This window comes from Mastigoproctus giganteus, chromosome 8, assembly GCF_048544385.1.
Source record: "Mastigoproctus giganteus isolate SK-2022 chromosome 8, ASM4854438v1, whole genome shotgun sequence".
Lineage (NCBI taxonomy): Eukaryota > Metazoa > Arthropoda > Arachnida > Uropygi > Thelyphonidae > Mastigoproctus > Mastigoproctus giganteus.
This window is the reverse complement of record NC_143582.1, coordinates 135,807,583-135,829,979: the sequence shown is the minus strand read 5'-3', so window position 1 is coordinate 135,829,979 and position 22,397 is coordinate 135,807,583. Positions and strand designations below refer to the sequence as shown.

Below are 22,397 nucleotides of genomic sequence, written 5' to 3'. Positions count from 1 at the left end.
AATATAACAAAAACAAAACAAAGAGGAAATTTCATCCAGGTCATGTCTATATAATCCAACCACACTGATGTGATTCATACAACTTGGCTGCAATAAAAAATTAAGCTACAAATTCACCATTACATAAATTATTGCAAATAAGAATTTATGTAACAGTCAGTTTGCAGATATTTTTTCAGAAGAATTTATGCATCACATCATATCACTGTAGTTGATATCATATGGAGGTGGCAAGGATAATCAACCCAGCCTGCTTGGCTGTTTTCAGACACATGAACCTGCTTGGTTTTATTTTTTTGTCTTTAAATTTTGATTTGTATATTCCCTCTAACTTCCAGGAAGAGAGATTTTCTATATACAGTTCAATAAACTCTGTAATAAATTCTGACATTAACAGTGCTAATCAAAACTAGATAAAAAGCATGAACTCACATTATCCCATAAGTTATTTTTTAATGATGCCAGTTATTTTTTTATTTTTTTTTTTACAGATGAAGAACAATGTCATCATTAAATACAAATCTGAACAAGGCAGTTAAAATGAAGTGGGTATGATGATGAATATATACCATAGAAACTGCCAGTGAAGTGAATTATTTAATAACCTTCCATTTACTACAAGGTAGGGCAAATTATAAGAACTGAAAAAGAAGCAACTTGTCTGTCTTGATGAAAATACAGAATCTTCCAACAGTGAAAATACTGACATCTTTCAAGCAACAAAACACTGGCAATTGTTTTAAAGCTATATAAGCATGTACAGTATATCATGTCAATTAAGTTCTGCAAATTGCAGTGGCTGGAGACTAGGCACCTGTGAGGTGATCTCATTGAGGTGTATAAGGCCTTGAATGGGTTGAGCACACCGAATTCTGATGGGATCCTTCCACTTGTTCAGATTACGAACCTAAGGGGGTATAAATTCAAATTAAGAAAAGACAGATGTAGAATAGATGTGCGGAAATTTGCCTTTAGCCAGTGGATGGTCAATTTCTGGAACAAAACTTCCATCTGCCGTTGTGGAAGTTGATAGGTTAAATAAATTTAAGGAGGAACTGGACAGGTATTTGGAGGGAATGGTGTGATTTTTTTTTTTTTTTTTTTTTTTGGCTGATGCTGCATAAGCTCATACACTTGCTTTCTTGCATCACATGCCACTACTACTACTAATTTCAATATATGTATTAATGTATTATGGAATTTTTCCTCTAACCTTTCCTCAATATAAAAGGATAAAAAATATGAAAAGAAATATTCTCTTTTCATATTTTAATATAATATGAACACAAATTTTTATGGACACTGTTTACCATTTTTTACAGTGTCCATATTTAATATAATATGGACACTGTAACAAATGGCAAACTGTTTAACAAAAAAAAAATAATAAATAAATTTCATAAGCAGAAAATGAGCCTCAAATCAATAATTCAGCAAGTGAGCATATACCATAATGATTTTAATTAGAACCTCCACATATCAGTGTTTCCCAGTTAAATATAATAATGCATTCAGCCACATGAACATAAAAACAAGAACATATAATTGCAAATTTCTTCAAAATGGTAACCAGAAAGAAATTGGATGACAAGATAACAAACATCAGTAGTTTGTTCATCAGTATAAATAAATATAGATTAAGTATGATTAAAAACTCTACAATTATATGTAATACTATTTAATTAATAACATCTAAAAATAAGCAAGAACAGCAAACAGTTGGGAATAAAGTTCAAAATAATTTTTTAAGCCAAAATTACTGCATGAAATTTAAATTAAGAATGCAGGTAGTGATCCATAGCAGAGTTTAAGTCTTCTGCAGAATTCGTAATATTTTTAAAAATGTAATATAATACTTGTGTAGAAATTAAATCAATGATAAATTAATAGAACATTTACCTTCAGATAAATGTAAGCTCCTTTTGCAGAGAACTAAGGTTCCACAAACAAGGTTTGGAAACCAGTGCTCCGGTGGTTTCCAAAGCATAAATCTTGAATACTTCTGAATCCATTTTTTAAAAAAATTAAACATACCTCAAAAACCTTTATTCGAAATTTTATATTATCTGTCCTCCTTTAATTAAAAATATAAAAACAAACATTACAAAATAATCATCATGAACTTGGTCCGGCTTAGGTCTTTTAAGAAGTGTTCCGTTGTAGCTCTTGGAGGTGGTCTTGATCTCACCATTGTTGTCTTGGTCAACCAACATCTCTCTTGCCTGTAGGTTTGTAGTTAAAGGCTAATTTTGGGATCCACTCTGGATTCATTCTTTCTATGTGGTTGATCCATTTTTCCTGATACCATTTTATGTCATTTACTATGTTATCTACTTTTAATTTCTCGCGGATATCTAAATTTCTCTGGTGGTCTAGTCTTGTAAAGTCTAATAATGGTCTTAAAAATCTCATTTGTGCTGCTTCTAGTTTGTGTGCATATTTCTTATTTATGACCCAAGTCTCACAGCTGTAGAAGAGGGCTGGTTTTGAAGTGATGTTGTGCAGTTGTAATTTTGTTTCAGTTGTCATTTGTTTTCTGAAGTGGCATTTCGTTCCATTCATTTTATTATATTTTTGTAGTTTAGTGTGGATGTCTTTCCCTTAATTTGATATTAAATTTCCCAAATAGGTTAAGTCCTATGTGTTCTATTATATTATTAAGTCAGGGTTTGGTTTAGTGTTTAATGGCGCATTGGCAACAAGGCCATAATGTGCCAATCAAGTCAGGGAAAAACTAATTTGATTACAGTGGTATAGTCCTGCATGCTTAACCAACTCCAAATGATGTCTTGGGAAAGTTGTAAAACCCTGTTTTTTCATTATTTTAGCATTAGCAAAGGCACATGATGCAAGAAAAGCAAGCTTATCACAAGCTTAAAAGCAAGCAAAGCATCAGCCAAAAAAACCCTTATTTCACCCATCGACTCGCTCCAAATGTTTGTCAAGTTCTGCCTTGAATCTATTTAAGCTATCAACTTGTACAATGACAGATGGAAGTTTGTTCAAGCAATCAACCACCCACTAGCTAAAGGCAAACTTCAGCACATCTATCCTACAACCGTCTTTCCTCAATTTGAATTTATGCCCTCTCGGGCAATTATTCTGGGCAAGAGAAAGAATCCCATCAGCACTGAGCATGCTCAAACCATTCAAGACTTTATATACCTCAATCAGATCATCTCGCAGGTGCAAATTACAGTGCCTAGTCTCCAGACACTGTAATTTGTAAAACTTAAGCCTTTCTTCATAAGAGCAACCCTTTGTTCCATTCACTAATCTTGTTGCCGTTCTCTGTACTCATTCCAACAGCTCTATATCCTTCTTAAAATGAGGCCTCCAGACCTGTATACAGGACTCAAGGTATGGCCTGACGATTGCCTTATACAGGAGATAATCACCTCCTTATCCCTGCTAGAAAAATTCCTGTATATCATGACAAGATATCATTGCAGACTGTCTGCACTGCTCAAAACTTCATATCTGACTGCACGATTACTCCCAGGTCCTTTTCATTCTCTACCACTGTCAGTGAAGTACCACAGAGTTGATACGTTACTCTGGGGTTACTGCTTCCCATATGTAGTACTTTACATTTGTCAATGATAAACTTCATTTGACACCTCTCAGCCCATCTGCTCAACTTTTTTTTTCTTGTGATCTTGTGAGAAAAATGTCGGGTTGTTTGAGTAGTAATACATGACAAAGGAAGAAAATGTTTCTGTGCTAATAAGTGATAAGACCAAGCAAACATGGAAGCTAGATGGTCTCCTCAAATAAAATATTTGGTGCTGTCAATATGTTTCAGTTCAAACTGTACTTTACAGTTTAAAATTTGCTTTGCTTTTGGGGTAGGATGGATTTTGTGTTGAAATATAAGGTAGTGTTTTAACCATGTCTTTGCTAGATATTAATAAATTTTGAACAGCATAAATTCCAGTCCTCAATATAAAAAAAAATAATAATAATTAGGTTTATTTTCTAGATGGCCGAGACCAGAAGAGTTTATGTATGCATGTAACTGTATAGATATACAAGTATTTAATTAAAGGCAGCCAGGTATTTTTTTTAACTTACTTTCTCTCAAGCCACAATATATGAGCCATGCACTTTTTGTCACAGTGCAAAGGCTTGAAACCAGATCCACACTTGGTGGGCTGAGAAGTGGCAACTGAAGTTTAACATTGACAAATGCAAAGTACAGCATATGGATAGAAGTAACCCCAGAGGAATGTACCAACTGTGTGGTACTACACTGAAGGTGGTAGAAAATGAAAAGACCTGAGAGTAATTGTGCAGTCAGATATGAAGTTTTCTGAGCAATGCAGACAGGCTTATGGGGTTTTGTCAATGATATACAGGAATTTTGCTAGCAGGGAAAAGGAGGTGATTGTCCCTCTGTATAAGGCAATGGTCTAGCCACACCTTGAGTACTGCGTACAGGTTTGGAGGCCTCATTTTAGGAAGGATGCAGATTTGCTTGAGCATGTACAGAGAAGGGCAACAAGATTTGTGAGGGGAATGAAGGGATCCTCTTACCAAGAGACGCATAAGTTCTGCAAATTGTAGCGGTTGGAGATAGGCACCTGCACATTGATCTCATTGAGGTGTATAAGGCCTTGAATGGGTTGAGCATACTGAATTCTGATAGGATTCTTCCACTTGTTCAGATTACGAACCTAAGGGGGCATAAATTCAAATTGAGGGAAGACAGATATAGAATAGATGTGCAGAAATTTGCCTTTAGCCAGCAGGTGGTTAATTGCTGGAAGAAACTTCCATTTGTCGTTGTAGTTGATAGGTTAACTAAATTTAAGGAGGAACTGGACAAGCATTGAGGGAATTGTTGGGTAAATTTTTTTTTTTTTTTTTTTTTTTTTGGCTGATGCTGCACAAGCTCATAACGCTGCTTTCTTGCATCACATGCCACTGTTACTACTGCTACTACACACACACACACTAACCACAGCTGGTTTAAATATTGTTTGGTTTCCACCTGCTCTTTCTTAGGACATAAACTTACATATAAGTTGGCATACTATAGTCTTTTTATCCTGTATTGTCTCTGTACAAGGATAAAAGTTCATTGCCCAATTTTCATGTTGTGGGAACTGAAAAACTCAGAATGATTCATGGGGGTGGGGGGATTACTTCCTTCATCTGAGATCCACTAACAACAGTTTTGACTGAAAACAACTTCTTCAAGTTCCAAACCCACTGTACCATCACAGAGAACCGCTCAAATGTTATAACCACATATGTTGCTTATATTGTTCATACCATGGGGAAAAAAGTATAAATCTATGAAGCGACAAGTAATAATTTAAAACATATGATAAGCAAAAGTAATACTTACATAAGATCATATATAACACCTTCGGGAGAACAAACTGGATGCTCAAATGGCTGGAGAGACAATGCACAGTGGTCAAAAGGTAATCTCTTAAAATTTGATTGATTCCCAGATTGATTACCTAAAATCAATCATTAAATAAGATCTATAAAGTTTAAATAAGTGTTCTGTACTTAATTAAGCATACTTAATTTAAATGATCTTATCAATTTAAAAATACCGTAGCAAAACCACTAAGATTTACAATGGTTATATAAGTTATTAATAAATTCAAACTATTTTAAAAATTCTACATACAGGAAAACTATCTGTTATCTAAATAGCAGTTGGATTTTGGCATCTCCGTAGCCAGGTGGGAGGGAGCAGCAGTGCATACCACACGCTTCTTGATTAGACCGGGGTTCGAGCCCGTCACCACCAAATATGGAGGATGCGGAAAGGTCAAGGAATGACCACCGCATATTCCGGAGCAATATGGCCTTAGTTGCTAATGCTCCTAAAAACCAAACAACAACAACAGTTGGATTTTGGTTCATTTCATTAGATAAATGAGGATCATGTCTTCTTGTTTAATGAAGCTAACTAATGAATTTAGCTTCATTAAAACAGTTAGCTTTAATGAAGCTAACTGTTTACCTCTGAAAACAGTAAAAGTCTTGTGAAATCGGGCTGATTTCACAACTTTTAATAGCTGAAACCTTAGAAATGAAAATAAAAAACAAACTGATTAACATACAGAGACCTTTTCTCATATCAGATTTGTGGACTTTTCCACTCGTGTAGGTTAGCAAGTAATCTCTTAGTAATAAATAGTGTGGGGGACAGTTCACATTAGCCAGTTTCCTACCTGTGATCATGACAAAAGTCAAAGTTTTGTCCCTTTAGGACGGAAAGTAATTTTAAAATATTTATTATCATATATTTTCACATGCATGAATTTTAATGACGTTTATTTTTAAAAACTTTGACACAATGTCTTCAATTTCTTGAGGTTGTGAGGTGTATTGGATAGATCTGGGGTTGGATTGGGGACTTTGGTTGTGATCCCGGGGATGTCTAGGCATTCAATAGCTTAGAGAATTGAATGCATTTATTTGATTTTAATTGTAGTATATTTTAATCATTTTAAATTTCGAACTGTGTATAAAGTTCCAAACAAGGAACTTTATACACAGTCCCTGTCCAAACAAGGAGAGTTTGGAAGAGAAGCAATCCTATGGAGAAAAATAGAGGTAACTCTTATGAATTTTTAATCAGATTTAAACATAGGACATATTAGCCTTGATTGCTCTTGGTTTATAGAAAATTTAGATTTTGCATATTATAATATTGATTTTGCATATTCACTTGAAAAGGGATGAATGTATTTCTAAAGCGAGCCGAGTAGTTCTTGTAAAGTAGTTTCCATTGTAAGGAGTTAAAAAATAGTTAATCACTTCTTTGCATTGAAAGATTTGTAGTCAGTATACAGGTCCATAAGCCTCATATTAGGAAGGACATTAATCTATTAGAACATATGTAGATAAGAGCAACAAGGTTGCTGAGGGAAACAAAAGATGCTGCAGTGTGCAGAACTGAAGCTTCTCTTGTTAAGGGGAACAAAAGATGCTGCAGTGTGCAGAACTGCAGCATCTTTTGTTCCCCTTAACAACCTTGTTGCTCTTCTCTAGATATGTTCTAATAGATCAATGTCCTTCCTAATATGAGGCTTATGGACCTGTATACTGACTACAAATCTTTCAATGCAAAGAAGTGATTAACTATTTTTTAACTCCTTACAATGGAAACTACTTTACAAGAACTACTCAGCTCGCTTTAGAAATACATTCATCCCTTTTCAAGTGAATGGACTATTATAATATGCAAAATCTAAATTTTCTATAAACCAAGAGCAATCAAGGCTCAATATGTCCTATGTTTAAATCTGATTAAAAATTCATAAGAGTTACCTCTATTTTTCTCCATAGGATTGCTTCTCTTCCAAACTCTCCTTGTTTATGCATAGTTCAAAATTTAAAATGATTAAAATATACTACAATTAAAATCAAATAAATGCATTCAATTCTCTAAGCTAATGAATGCCTAGACATCCCCGGAATCACAACCAAAGTCCCCAATCCAACCCCAGATCTATCCAATACACCTCACAACCTCAAGAAATTGAAGACATTGTGTCAAAGTTTTTAAAAATAAACGTCATTAAAATTCATGCATGTGAAAATATATGATAATAAATATTTTAAAATTACTTTCCGTCCTAAAGGGACAAAACTTTGACTTTTGTCATGATCACAGGTAGGAAACTGGCTAATGTGAACTGTCCCCCACACTATTTATTACTAAGAGATTACTTGGTAACCTACACAAGTGGAAAAGTCCACAAATCCGATATGATAAAAGGTCTCTATATGTTAATCAGTTTGTTTTTTTATTTTCATTTCTAGGGTTTCAGCTATTAAAAGTCTTGTGAAATCGGGCTGTACCCGATTTCACAAGACTTTACAGCTTCATTAAAGCTTCATAACTTTGTTACTTAGCTTCATTAAACAAGAAGACATGTTCCTTGTTTATCGAATGAAATGACAGTTCAGATGGCGTGGCCCTCATTGCCCTAACCGGGCTGCATGTTGCTTTAAAGGAATATCTAAAAGGCACCTAGTGGAACCGACATATGAAGAATCACAATTACCATATGGAATATTGTAAACCACATTATGTAATTCCATAACTGAAGAGGAAAGTGTGGAGTGTTTTTTCAGCAAGGAATGCAGTTTTTGAGGGGGCTATTACGTTGAAATCAGTGACCCTAAAAAAGAATATTGAGCTGTTTGTAGCATTGTTGGACATATGGAATCATAATAAAATGTGTTTTTTCCCCTCGTTGTTGTTACCATTATTAACCAAACTTTCTTTGGCCTGCATCCTAAAATTGTTTATGGTACTTAACGAATACCCTCTACTTTTAAATATTTTAGGAACATTCAATAACATGCATACGAGGTTAAGTTTTACATTGGAGGAGGAAGATGAATAAGCAAAGCGCATAAACTTTTTAAACTTCACATTAACAAGAGTGAGTAACAAATTACAGTTTAAAATATATAGTAAACCGACAAACACAGGTATGTTATTACATTATTCGAGTTATCATCCTTTCACTTATAAACATTCTATTATTTTAAATCAATTCATAAACGCATATAAATAAATGACAATGCAGACTGCATCACACCATGAAATTGTAGAGCTGACATACAGGTTCCTAAATAGGGGATATTTCTTAAGTACCATAAACAATATTAGGATGCAGGCCAAAGAAAAGTTGATTAATAATGGTAACAACAACAAGGAGGGGAAAAGACATTTTATTACGATTCCACATGTCCAACAATGGTACAAACAGCTCAATATTCTTTTTAGGGACACTGATTTCAAAGTAATACCTAAGCCCACTCAAAAACTACATTGCTGAAAAGGAGCTCCACACTTTCCTCTTCAGTTATGGAATAAACGATGTAGTTTACAATATTCCACGCAGTAATTGTGATTCTTCTTATGTCGGTTCCATTAGGTGCCTTTTAGATACTCCTTTAAAGCAACATGCGGCGTCAGTTAGGGCAATGAACTGGCCACACCATCTGAACTGTCATTTCATTCGACAAACGAGGATCACGTCTTCTTGTTTAATGAAGCTAACTAATGAAGTTATGAAGCTTTAAAGAAGCTAACTGTTTGCCTAAGGTTTTGAGCATGCAGCACGATTTCACAAGACTTTTAATAGCTCAAACCTTAGAAATGAAAATAAAAAACAAACCGTTTAACATACAGAGACCTTTTCTCATATCGGATTTGTGGACTTTTTCATGCGTGTGGGTTAGCAAGTAATCTCTTAGTAATAAATAACATGGGGACAGTTCACATTAGTCAGTTTCCTACCTGTGATCAGAACAAGTCGAAAAGTTTTGTCCCTTTAGGAAGGAAAGTAATTTTAAAATATTTATTATTGTATATTTTCACATTCATGAATTTTAATGACGTTTATTTTTAAAAACTTTGACACAATGTTTTCAATTTCTCGAGGTTGTCAGGTATATTGGATAGATCTGGGGTCTGATTGAGGGCCTTCAGTTGTGATCCCAGGGATGTCTAGGCATTCATTAGCTTGGAGAATTGAATGCATCTATTTGATTTTAATTGTAGTATATTTTAATCATTTTAAATTTTGAACCATGTATAAACAAGGAGGGTCTGGAAGAGAGGCAGTCCTATGGAAAAAATAGCGGTAACTCTTATGAATTTTTAATTAGTAAAATCTGAATATATGATGCCACTAAATGCTACAGAAAATTCGGTTTCCACTAAATGCCCAATGAACTCAACAGCTTTTATTGCTGCCTGTTCATCAATTTTATAGGTCAGAATTTTGTTTATGCCAATTATATTTTAGTAACAAAAAAAGCCTTATATTTTCAGTGAATTTACTGGCAAAACTTAAACATGTGACGCCACTAAATGCAATAGCAAGTTAGTTTCCTATTCGGTGTTTATTCAAGAGAGAGAGAGAGAGAGAGAGAGAGAAAGAGAGAGAGAGAGAGAGAGAGAGAGAGAGAGACACACATTAGCATTAAAATCACAGTCAACTAATAAAGAAACTTTTTTTTGTGTAACTTTAGTGGCAGGTATATATCTCCTCCACTTTCCTCAATCATCACAAAACCATTCAGCCTCTCAACAGAATTTGACTCGCTTTTGGCATCCCCAACCCGAAAAAATTCATGTGTGAATGTAGATGGAAAATACCCATTCAGTTTTCTGCAACCTGAGTAGGATTACCACCGGCTAATCCATTCACATCTAGTGGACCAATGTGATTCGAACCCACCTCCTTCTACTGTTTACATAAGTAAAGAAGTGTGCTGCTTTTCTTTGCATTCTTTGACAGAAACCTCTCATAATCTGCCTTAGCTTGCCAACCTCCTTTGTGACTTGATTGCAAACTAGTTTATATCTACTGTATGTATCTGTACCACTCAATGATTTATATGCATATCATGCATTTTTCTTTGCTGCTATGAGTCTCATCAATTCATTTTGATGTCTGTTTAGGTCTATGCTTTGAACAGTACCTCTAGTTGGTACAAAAAGCCAAGCAGGTTCTATAACATCCCTGAATGCTTCCAATTTAGAATTTGCTATTGGCAACCACCAGTTGGTCCCACTGCATGAAATTTAAAAACTGTCTGAGCACTGTAGTCACCTTTACAAAAGTAAAAGCCCTTTCCCTTGCCTTTGACCATAGTTACATCTTTAAGTAAAACCCACATCAATATTGTAATTAGCACAACTTTCAATCGAGGTACACTATGAGAACTCTTAGTTCAGACACTGAGCTACTAACAGCATTATTTTATGGATTTTTTTTTTTTTTTTTTTTGATTTGGTAGTTGTTGGCGCATCGGCTGCTGTGGCCATATTGCACCTCCCAAGGTTTTTGCAGTACTTTGATCCAAGCCCGAGGCGGGAATCGAACCCGCGACCTTTGGGTTGCCGGGCAGGTACTTTACCCACTCGGCTAGCCCGGTCGGCTATTATTTTATGGAATTAATCATACTGGTTGAAGGAACATGACGAACATTAACAGCTCAACTAATCATATTAGGAAAACACAAAACTAATAAAAGTTACCTGTTAGTTTCTTACTCCACATCAATAAGCAAACCTCACCCGTGTTTTTTTTCTTTTTTTTTTAAATTGAGTAGGTTAACAATTAAAATATTTAAAGACTGTTCAATGAAAACAGCAATGTTTATCTTATGGAGCTCTGTTACATACAAAATATATCACAACTCAGAATTACCCAGTAATTTATCATCTAATGTGTTTTTTGAAATTGTGTTACTTTGGTACACTGGTAATAGTTAACATATTACTAGCATACATATTAATTATAAATTAATTCCATGTGAAAAGTGAATTGCACCACACTAGTATTGGTACCTATTGCTATGGAAAAAAAAAAAAAATGGAGAGTGTATTAACTTTAAAAGTAAATCAGTAAGAGGAGGCCACGTCTTTGATGTCATCTCATCGTCAATCTTCATGTAATGATAGGTAGAAGAGCAAGGGTTTTTAAAGACATAAGGACAGCCGTGTGAACAGGCAGTTAATGAATTTGATTTTATCTAAGCACCAGATTGTGGAAATTTCAATGAGGAGTCAGATGTTTAGTGTGTGATGGGATACTCAAATTCATATTTGTTACAGCTAGCCCTTCTGTGGTTCATAATTTGTAGTCTGTGCTCAGTTTTATAAATTTTTTATTTAGTAAGTTAGGGTATGCGAGCATGGAGATCTGTGGGCAAGAATCCACTGAATATGCCAAAAGGTGTGCAAGTAGGCAAGCATGTTGGAGATGTCACTCCAACCCTATCTGACCGGTGTTGAATCGGTGTATTAACTGTTTAACTCACTGATACTTTAAATAGGTCTGCATGGATTTTTAAACATAAAGCTGATAGTGGCACAAGAAGAGAAATGTGTCAATTTTAATTCTGCAGGATTAAAATTGACACAAAGGAGCTGCCACAATTTGCTGGAAAGTTAAAACTTGTGTGGTGTGGAAGACAGTTTGATGGCACGCAAAATGATCTCATTTATTACTGGAGGTAGCACATAGCACAGAAGAAAGAGAGCAGATTTCACAGCTCATACTCAAAGTTTGCTTCCAGAGAGCAATATTTCTCAGCACCTGTATGAATAAGGCAGATCTTTTTATGTGAGGAGAGAGGAATGGTGTGAATCATAATGAAAGAACTGAACTGAATGTGTGCATTTTCTGTACATGCAAATTGGGGAGGGGAAGAGAGAGAGAGAGAGAGAGAGAGAGAGAGAGAGAGAGGGGGATATATATACCCTGTTTTTATGATGGTCAGATTTAAAAGTTAAGAGTTAAGTTATTTATGTACATCAGAAAACTTTAAAAACTTGATGTCTCAAATATCCAAAGCCACAACTCAATTAGATATATTGCAGAACATGCCCAAAGAAAAAATTAAATTCAACTTGAAATTAATTTCTTTTTCTGTCTCGAATTCACAAATAAAAGTTTTTTTGTTTTTTTTAATGCAGTGCACATGTTATTTTCAAATATGAGTAAATTAAAAGTTTTTACTAATTACAAAAAAAGAGCAATTTGAATTATTCATTAAAAATATAGCATATAAATTCCTTAAGTGAATGTGGATTATGAAATCTATATCCATACCTGACTTCTTTCCTCCATAGAAGTTATTCCATTCTGTGCACGTCAGGTACCTAATTAAAATTCAAAACAATTATTTAAGTTTTAATACTTTATAATAAATAATGTTTCTAATCCTATTTTTGAAGTATTAGAAAGCTGGTACAGAATGGCTGTTGCTAAAGAAATAATCACTCATTTCACAAATAACTGCAAAAAAATTCTGTCAGAGAGGATGAATGAGTTGCCAGAAAGGTTACACAATGTAGCATTATTCTATCAGAAAGTAGCAAATTATTAACTTTACTTGACCAATTTTATGCAAACACTATGTTATCAAAAGTAATGCCACACCACAGAACAATTAAGTAGCGTGAAAAAGTGTTGGTTAAAACAGTGTCAGAAATGGAAGAATTCTTAAAGATCTATTCAACTGGGATTGTACTTAACCAATCTCAGGCAGACAGTGTGAGTAGGACTTTTTCAAGTGAATTATTTTCCAAGTTTTTAACCTGTATAACATATAAATCAGCTGAAGAAAACAAGCTCAGACATAAATACATGATAAAATTGCAGCCATTATCAATCCATTGCAGGATGGAAGCCTCCTCAATGTTCATATTGAGGGAAATGGACCATAATCTGTCATGCTGGTCCAGTGCAGGTTGGCAGATCAACAGTATTTAGCAGTCAGGGGCTTGAACCTCAGTCTACTAAAAGAGCATGTGCCTGACATGCTTAGCTATATTCGATGCCAAAGGCAAACGAGCTGAGAAGTGGTATTTGAGGTTTAACATTGGTAAATGCAAGGTACTGCATATGGGTAGTAGTAGTTGTTATTTGATTTTTAGGAGCATTAGCAACTAAGGCCATATTGCTCCAGGGATATGCGGTGGTCATTCCCTGACCTTTCCGCATCCTCCGTATTTGGTGGCATATGGGTAGCAGTAATCCTTAAATATAATAACACTGAGGTGGTAGTATACTCCAGATGAAAGCGAATGAAAGAGTTTAAGCTTTAAATGGATTAAGTAAACTTAATGATGATGGTATTCTATTTCTTTTGCAGACAATGCACACAAGGGGACATAAATTGAGAAAGACCAACTGCAGAATAGATAACATACCAAGATGAATGAAAATTTGCTTTTTGCCAGAGAGTAATTGATTATTGGAACAAACTACCATATAGTATTGTAGTGAAAGTGTTTAATAAATTTAAGGAAGAATTAAACATATTATTAGAAAAAATGGATAAATGAGGTGGGGGTAAGTTTTTTTTTTTTTTTGGCTGTTGGTGTATAAGCTTGTTTCCTTGCATCATTTGCCAGTATTACTAATATTAATAATAAAGGTGTCAATTAATTGACTTTTAACATTTATTCTATATTAACAGTGTGTAACTATGGAAGTGTAATAGCATCAATAACAGTGTACTTCTCTACTTGAGAAGGGCTACTTATTCAATGTGAATGACTAGGGTAAATCAACTGTTTTTTTTTTTTTCTTATTTTGCTACATAAAAATCTGATACAATTGCACTAACTACATGACAGTTCATCATCATCATCAGCCATTTTCAATCCACTGCAGGATGAAGGCCTCTCCAGCAACTTTCCAGTTCCTTCTGTTTTGAGCACTGGCCATCCATTTACTACTCAAAAACTCATGAATTTCATCAATCCATCTCCGCCTTTGTCTTCCAGGTTTTCTTCTAGCCCCTCTTGGGTACCATTCTGTTATTTTCTTAGTCCATCTGTCATCATGTCTTTGAGCTATGTGTCCTGCCCAAGACCATTTTAGTTCTTTAGTTTTGATAAGAATGTCCTTTACTTGAGTTTGCTGCCTAATCCATGTGTTTCACTTCTTATCTAACAGTCTGATTCCCAATATAATTTGTTCCATTCTTCGCTGTGTAGTTCTTAGCTTCTCTTCCATTCTTTTGGTGAGTGCCCAAGTTTCACTTCCATAAGTCATGGTGGGGAGTATACATTGATTCATTATTTTACGTTTCAGACAAACTGGGATATTGCTCTTCAGTATGTGGCTATATTTCCTGAATGCTATCCATCCAAAATTTATTCTTCTCTTGACTTCCAGCCATTTATCATTATTACAGCTAATAACTTGTCCCAGATAAGTATATGACTCCACCTTTTCAATTACTGCTCCTTCAATCATTATTTCCCTTTCCGTGGCATACTTGTTCATCATTACTTTTGTTTTAGCCATATTCATCTTTAGTCCAAAATCCTTACTAACTGTGCATAACTGATTAAGATTTTCCTCTAATTCTTTGGGATCGTGGCTTATGACCACAATGTCATCTGCAAATCATAAATGGTTTAGGTACTCTCCGTTCACATTGACTCCTTTCTGCGACCAGTCTAATCTTCTGAAGGCTTCCTCAAGGGCAGCAGTAAACAGCTTCGGAGATATTGTGTCTCCTTGTCGAACTCCTTTCTCGATTTTAAATTTGCTACTATCTTTGTCTAGTCTAATAAAGGATGTAGCACTCTCATATATTTTCTTCAAAATCATAATATATGGAGTATCTATGCCTTGTCTTTCCAGTGCCCGAAACATTGCCTTATGCTGTATGGAGTCAAATGCCTTTTCATAATCCACAAATGCCAGGCATAATGGTGTTTTATATTCATTTGCTTTCTCCATTAGCTGTGATATTACGTGAAGGTGATCCATAGTTGAGAATCCTGTCCTAAAGCCAGCTTGCTCTTTCGGTTGATTCTCATCAAGTATTCTTTCTAATCTGTTAGTAATGACCCTTGTGAACAACTTGTAGATATGGGATAACAAGCTAATTGGTCTATAATTTCCAATTTCTGATTTATCTCCTTTCTTATGCAGCAAAACTATGATTGCATTATTCCACTGCTTAGGCATCACACCTTTTCTAATGCACTTTGTGAGGAGCCTTGCCAGTTTTTGTGTTATGTCTCTTCCTCCCAATTTTAACAACTCTACAGTAACTTCATCTTCCCCCGGGGCTTTCCGATTCTTCATTTTCTTCAATGCATGTTCTACCTCATCAGGAAGAATATCGGGTATGTCGTATGTGTTGCTACTTTGCAATCCATCTTCCCCACTGCTGGTATCATTCCCTCGCTCCTTGTATAATTCTCTATAGTAGTCTTCTGCTATTTGAATTATGCCTTCTCTGCTGTTTATAAGTACACTATCGCTATTCTTCAGTTTCAGTATCATTTGTCTTTCTGTATTACTGCTCATGGCTGCTGATTTAAATTCTTTGTTTTCCCTTAATGCTTGTTCTACTTTTCTTGTGTTAAATCTTCTTATGTCCTCTCTGAGTCTCTTTCTAATGGCTTTGCATAACTCAGTATACTCAATTTTCTCCCTGTCAGTGTTTTTCTTGCTCTTCATTTGTCGTCTTTGGTTCATCATGACAAGTGTTTCTTGACTAATTTTTTCTTCTTTGGATTTCTGTTTCCCTATAGGTTTCTTGGGCTTTATCACTTTCAGAAAGTTGTAATATTCCTCGTCGATATCTTGGTCCTGAGCAGTCTGCAGAAGCTCAAACTTGTTCTTAAGTTCCAGTACATACTGCTTTTTCTCCTCCTCTGTTATTTCAAAGACCTTTGTATTATTTACTCGAGTCAGTTTTTTCCTTTCCTTTCCTACATCTATATCAAGTGTACATCTTACCATTCTGTGATCACTTCCAACATTTACCTTATTCAGGACGGTAACATCATTCACAATATATCTTCTGTTAGTGAGGATGAAGTCGATTTCATTAGTTGTTAATCCATTTGGACTCTTCCATGTCCACTTTCTGTTCACCCTTTTCTTGAAAAAAGTGTTCATTACTGACAGTCCTTGAGATTCTGCAAATTCCACAAGTCTTTCACCTCTTTTATTTCTTTCACCAATTCCAAAATTTCCTATAGTTCCTCTTTCTGCGCTGTTTTGCCTTTTTCCAACCTTAGCATTGAATGACAGTAAATATGACAGTTATAATTAATTAATCTTCATTTTTCTAAAATATAATCTCTGCTAAGGTTTGCACACTTTTAAACCTGTTCGTGCTATACATATATCCTATCCTATCCCATTAGCACTTTTGGAAAATGGTACTACACTCAAGGTAGTGGAAAGTGAAAAAAGACTGGGGGTTATTTGCCAATCACTTTTGACATCACTGTGACTTGTCATAACTACCAATGCAGCTCTCGTTCTCCACGGTTCCATTTCAGAATGGCTGACTGGCCTCTGCTCAACCTAGTACTCAGCAATATGGATAAGCAGCTATTTGATGCTGTTGATGACATCGATGTGCTCACCGATAACCTGATCAACTGTGTCCACTCAGTTACATCCAACATTGTTCCTCAATCCCATCTGACAGCATGCTCTATCTACCCACACTGGTATAACAGCAAATTAATACATAAAATTAAATCCAAAGAATTCTATAGGAACAAGTATAAGCAATCAGGTGACAGGCAATACTATGAAATATTCAGCCAACTCTGCAAAGAAGTGAAAACACTCATATTAAAATCGAACAACATGTATACAGAGTCAGTTCAGGATAGTTTACTTACTCAGAGATATGAAACCATACCAGAATTTCATGAAGCACAAGAATATAACCAGCAGAAAGCTACAACTCCATAACTCAGATGGATTTCTCTTATCGGACGAATTCACTATTGCTCAAGAGTTTGCCAAACTTATTTCCAGAATTCAAACCAATGATACATCGAGACCTTCCATCACACCTGTTAAAGATGATATCCTAATCAACCTCTTTATCACAGATGAGATCAGCATTAAAAAACATGAAAAATTACTACACTAGAAGTCCAGATGACATTCCTGGCTTACTTTGGAAAAAGACTCACTACCTTAAACCACCCCCCCCCATACTTCAGATCTTCAACTTGTCTCTCATGCTGGGGAAGTATCCTAAGCACTTTACGCAGGTCAATATACACCGATGAGCAAAACATTATGACCACCTACCTAATAAGATGTTGGTCCTCCGTGTGCAGCCAAAACAGTTTGTACCCAGCAGGGCATGGACGCTTCAAAATTTCTAAACGTGTCTTGTAATATCTGGTACCAACATGTCCTGTAAGGTCCGTGGTTGAGATACCACAGATTGGAGTTGCTGTTCCAACACAAACCACAGATGCTCGATGGGACTGATGTCTGGGGAATTTGGAGGCCAGCCAGGGCAATACCTGGAAGTCTTGCTCGTGTTCCACAAACCAGTCTTGAACAATCCGGGCGGTATGGCATGGCACATTATCCTGCTGAAAGACGGCACCGCCAGAGGGAAAGACCATTGCCACGAAAGGGTGTACCTGGTCAGCAATGATGTTTAGGTAGGTGGTAGACATCAGACACCACCGGCACTGGCTTGTTTTCATCCCACAGTGCATCCAGGCGTCATCACTTCCCCAGGTAAATGAAGCACGCATACCTGGCCATCCACATAGTGCAACGGGAAATGAAATTCATCGGACCAGACGACCTTCTTCCAATCACTCAAGGTCCAGTTTCGATGCTCATCTGCCCATTGTAGGCACTGTCACCTGTGAACCGTGGTTAGCATGGGCACTCTGGGCAGCCTGCAGCTACACAGCTCCATTTTCGGCAGGGTTCAATGTACTGTGTGTTGTGACACATTACTCCCATCACCAGCGAGTTGCGCCACAATTGCTCTTCTGTTGCCACTTACCATCTGGGAGAGGGAGAGCCTTCACTCACCTCGAGCATCAATGAGCCATTGTCATCCAACACCTCACCGGTGGTTTGTGGGTTTTCCCTCCTCGAACTACTTTCAGTAGGTACTAACCACAGCTGACCATGAGCACCCTGCCAGCCATGCCGTTTCGGATGTGCTCTGACCTAGTCATCTGGCCATTACAATTTGGCCTTAGTCAAATTCGCTTAAGTCTGCTGTGTAGACTCTCAATAAATTCTCTCTGTGGCTATCTCTGAATAGCTTGTCTGCTAACCGCTCAAAATGCAAAGTAATCTCTTCCTCATCCTGCAGATCTCCACAACTAATAAATACGGAGTACACTATTAACTCTGTGATCATTGAAAGGTGTGACCAAGTTAGCAACTTGGGAATTCTCTTCTCTAGCAGTGCTAAATTTGATGCTCCTGTCCTTAAAATCACCAGCAAAGCATTCAAAACACTGATTTGATAAATCCCACACTGGGATTTATCAAACAGAACACCTACAAGTTCAAAAACTACAGACATGCTGTCATCCTTTATAAAACTACAGTTCTGCCAATCCTTGAATTCAGCTTACTCATCTGGAATCCTCACACAAAGACTTTAATTAACAAAATTTGAAGCAGTCCAAAAAAATTTTGTCCATTACCTTATGTTCTGTAATCCTCTATTTTATCACTCAGTGTACTATGAATCACTGTGCAATTACTTTCATCTGAGGCCTCTATGCACTAGAAGAGTTATTGCTGACATCACCCTTCTAGCCAAACTAATCACTAGAACTTATGAAGCATCTGATATCCTCAGTAAAATCAACTTCAATGCTCCTTGTAGACAAGTCAGGAATCTTATGCTGTTTTGCCTTGACTCTGCTACCAATGACTTTATTAGGTTCAGTCCACTGAACAGAATCAGCAAATGACTCTCTCATTGACTCTTTTGACAACTCCCAATCACTGACGAACTTCATCCACAAGTTTGCCTCTTCTCTTGAACTTCAAAGTAACTAGCTCTCATCTAATTATTGAAGTTTATTATTATTATTTGTTTTATTATTTTTCTATTCTCTAATTTATTTATTATTTGTTTTACCGGTAACTTAATGCATACCTCTTTTGTACATATGATTTAATGTTTAAATTTACATCAACGTTTATCTTACTGTTGGATTTCTTATTATTGTTATCAATTGTGTTGTTCTGCTCTCAGATACACTGTTAATGGTTACCTGTTGCATATCTTGTTATTAATAAAAATAATAATTGTGCTGTCAAATATGAAGTTCTCCGAGCAGTACACACAGGCTGCTATGACAGCTCTTGGGATCTGTCAATGAAGTACAGAAACTTTGTTGCAGGGATAAGGAGATGATTATCCCATTTTACAAGGCAATGGAAGGACACACAAGACTTAATAAGTCTGGAAGCCTCATTTTAGGAATAATGAGGATCTACTGGAAGAGGTGCAGAGAAGAACAACAAGATTGGTGAAGGGAATGAAATGGTGGTCTTACCAAGAAAGGATTCAGTTCTGCAAATTGCAGCATCTAGAGACTAAGCACATGTGAAGTGATCTGATTGAGGTGTTTAAGGCTTTTAATAGATTAAGCAAATTTAATGCTGATGGAATTGTTCCTCTTGCTCAGACCACACGAGGGGAAGGTGGCATACTGCAGAAAGATGGTTGCACATCAGATGTGTGCAGAAATTTGCCTTCAGCCAGCAGGTCATTGATTGTTGGAGCAAACTTCCATCGGTTGCTGTGGAAATAGGCATTTTGAATAAATTCAAGGAAGAACCAGAGAAGTTATTGAAGGAGATGGACAGATGATGTCAGAAGGGGTGATTTTTTTTGGCTGATGCTTTATAAGCTTGCTTTCTTGCATCATGACAGTAACTAATTAAACAAAGTAACAATAAAATAATTTATAGCAAAAAAAATGTAGGGTGAAAGTAAAGGAAGTCAACATGACAATGACGGGAAACTTTTAACAGTCAAACGCGTTTCCCAGTACAGCAGCTTCTCCCTGCATTCTCAGTTAACAGATGGTGCATGTTATCGGTAATGGCAACAGAAGTCAATAATGATGTATTGATTAGTTTTTTCTCATTATTAAAAACAGATTAATGGAGTTCATGAGTGTAATGCCTTCGCAGCTGAAATTTGCTTACGGGTACACCCTCCAAACTGCCTCAGTTTTAGGGTGTTTATCTCCCCTTCGCGCTGTTTTAACCCAATAGGAAAATGACTTCTATTGCAACTACCGATAACATGCACCATCTGTAGAAGTCATTTTCGTATTGGGTAAAACAGCGGGAAGGAGGATAAACACCCTAAGACTGAGGCAGTCTGAACTAGGGCTTACAATACCGAGATTCTGGGATCCTGATCATTTTTTTACAGTATTCAAATCCTGATATTGATACAAAAATAACTTTTTTTTCGGTACTAATTTAAAAAATAATTATCCATGATTTATTCACATAAAGGTTATAAAATCAACAACAATAAATCATTAATACTGTTGAATTTACAAATGAGGGATTGTTATACACAGTACAAATGCAATGGAAACCTGAAAACATCATGAAACTGTAAGACAAAATCTTACAAATATCTTTCTCTTAGTAAGTACAGTGTGTGGAAGTAAAGCACTTAAGGAATAATGAAAACATCATTATGGAAATATTTCCATTAATGGGAGCAGGTCTGGCAGTGGTAGGGCAGGTGCGGAAGGCTTAAAGCTTCTGAACAATAGTTTAATCCCTCTATTACACCACTACTTGAGGATGCGACAATTAGAGCATTTTGGGAAAGAGTGTCGATATGGAGCAGTTCAAAAGTATTTTGAACGGATGATATTGAGGCAAAAGATGAAAGCGCTTCATTGTGTGGGAAAAATATTCTGTTTTTCCCACCAAAGGAAGAAGAGTGAGTTTAAGGAATAACACTGTGATGGGTTCAGGTTTAAATTAGATAGGAGGAGATACCTAAATGCATGCAAACCCCTCTGGGGTTTGCATGCATTTAGGTATCTCCCCCTATCTAATTTAATATGCAAGCTTATGTGTTTAGGTATCTCCCCCTATCTTTTTTATATGCAAGCTTATATGCAAACCCCAGAGGGGTTTGCATATAAGCTTGCATATAAAAAAGTAGTACAAGGGACAATTGTAACTTGCAATCAATTCAATAAATAAATAAATGAGAAGGGAATAAATAAGGTGTTCGCGCCAAAAGAGGGTGTTTGTGGTTGTTGTTCGGAGGGGTTGCAGACTTCCAGTGGTAGTTCTGGGTTCAGTTCAGGTCCAGTTCTGGGAGTGTCCAGCTAAACAGTGAAGGGTTTCGCCGGGCATGTTCCTGTGCTAGAAGTTAATCCAGAAGATGAATAACAAGCCAGTCAGATAGTGCCCTGACTTCTACTACTGCTGTAGTAATTTCCTTCAGTATTAACAGAGAACTGTTCTCAAAATCCCGAAACAAGACAGTACTGGAAGAGCTGTACAGCAGAGATGCAGAATTCAACTAAGAAGAGAGAGACATCACCGCACTCCGTGGAAGGAAACTGCACAAAGGAATTCCACCGTGAAAGAGAAGGAAGTAAGCCCTCTGAACTGTGTTGTTTTGGAAATGGTACTTAGATAAAGTGGGAGATTATTTTAGAGTAAGGTTGAAGAAACATGAGAAATAAGCAAATGTTTAGTATTGAGTTGATTTATTGGTTGAAGTTGTAAAGAAAATTGATATTGCTAAATTAAGAGAAATTACATGGAATTGTTAGCATTAAGTTAGCGACTTGTGGATTGCTGTTGCAAAGAGAATTGATATTGGTGATTAAGAGAAATATGAGGAAGTATTAGCATTAGCATTAGAAGAGGCATTTGATGCAAGAAAGCAAGCTTATGCAGCATCAGCCAAAAAAAAAAAAAAAAAAAAAACCCACTTCCACTTCACCCCTCTGTTCGTTCAAAATACCTGTCCAGCTGAGCCTTAAACTTATTTAGGCTATCAACCTCCACTACAAGGGATGGAAGTCTGTTCCACCAACCAACCACCCACTGGCTAAAAGC

General features: G+C 36.2%; 1 protein-coding gene across 1 annotated transcript in view; it reads right to left on the bottom strand.

The window, feature by feature from the left end:
* The window catches only part of LOC150081840 (RING-type E3 ubiquitin-protein ligase PPIL2), a 353,530-nt gene that overhangs the window by 319,230 nt on the left and 11,903 nt on the right, over nucleotides 1-22,397 (bottom strand). Inside the window, exons 2-3 of the mRNA XM_090379747.1 lie at nucleotides 12,615-12,664; nucleotides 5,354-5,471 (exon numbers count right to left, since the gene is read on the bottom strand). Of these exons, the coding sequence (XP_090235873.1) occupies nucleotides 5,354-5,471; nucleotides 12,615-12,664 (168 nt within the window). The remainder of the gene's footprint in view (nucleotides 1-5,353; nucleotides 5,472-12,614; nucleotides 12,665-22,397) is intronic.